This window comes from Loa loa (assembly GCF_000183805.2).
Source record: "Loa loa unplaced genomic scaffold supercont3.4872, whole genome shotgun sequence".
In the NCBI taxonomy this organism is placed as follows: domain Eukaryota; kingdom Metazoa; phylum Nematoda; class Chromadorea; order Rhabditida; family Onchocercidae; genus Loa; species Loa loa.
The window spans coordinates 1-673 of NW_018113048.1; the positions used below are offsets into that span (position 1 = coordinate 1).

The 673-nt window shown below is 19.2% G+C and overlaps 2 protein-coding genes across 2 annotated transcripts; both read left to right on the forward strand.

Annotated features, from left to right (window-relative positions):
- Positions 1-118: 118 nt before the first annotated feature.
- LOAG_16222 (hypothetical protein) lies at positions 119-307 on the forward strand (the record flags this gene model as incomplete). The annotated part of the gene is made up of 1 exon (XM_003151710.1): positions 119-307. The coding sequence occupies one exon, from the start codon at positions 119-121 to the stop codon at positions 305-307; it is 189 nt and encodes a 62-aa protein (XP_003151758.1).
- Positions 308-450: 143 nt separating this feature from the next.
- On the forward strand, positions 451-609 carry LOAG_19294 (hypothetical protein; the record flags this gene model as incomplete). The annotated part of the gene is made up of 1 exon (XM_020451943.1): positions 451-609. A coding segment is annotated over one exon (159 nt), but the record flags the coding sequence as incomplete, so codon positions are not given.
- Positions 610-673: the final 64 nt, after the last annotated feature.

A 673-nucleotide genomic window follows, 5' to 3' on the forward strand; every position in this document is an offset into this window, starting at 1 on the left:
AGCAATAACAATAATGATAATAATAACAATAATAATAATAATAATAATAATAGTAATAGTAATAATAATGATAATAGTAATAATAATAGTGACAATAGTAATAATAATAACAATAGTAATGGTAGTAATAATAATAACAATAAATAATAGCAACAATAATAACAATAATGATAGCAATAATAACGATAATAACAACAATAATAGTAATAATGATAACAATGGTAATAATAGTAACAATAATAATGACAATAATGGTAATAATAATGACGATAATAACAATAATAGTAATAATGTAATAGTAATGTGATAATAATAACAATAATAATAATGATAATAATAATAATAGTAATAGTAACAATAGTAATAATAATAATAATAATAATAATAGTAATAATAATAGCGATAGTAGCAGTAATAGTAGTAATAATAATAATAGTAATAATAATAATGATGACAAACAATAATAATAGTAGCAATGACAATAACAATAGTAATAATAACAGTAATGATAGTAGTGACAATGATAATGGCAGCAATAATAATAATAATAATAATGATAACTGTAGTGGGACCATTTTTGTTCATTCCTTTCATCAGCACTTCCGGAAAGTATAAAAATTTGCGGTAAAAATTTTTTTTTCTCTCCATTTCATACCTCTTCATTTTAAACGAT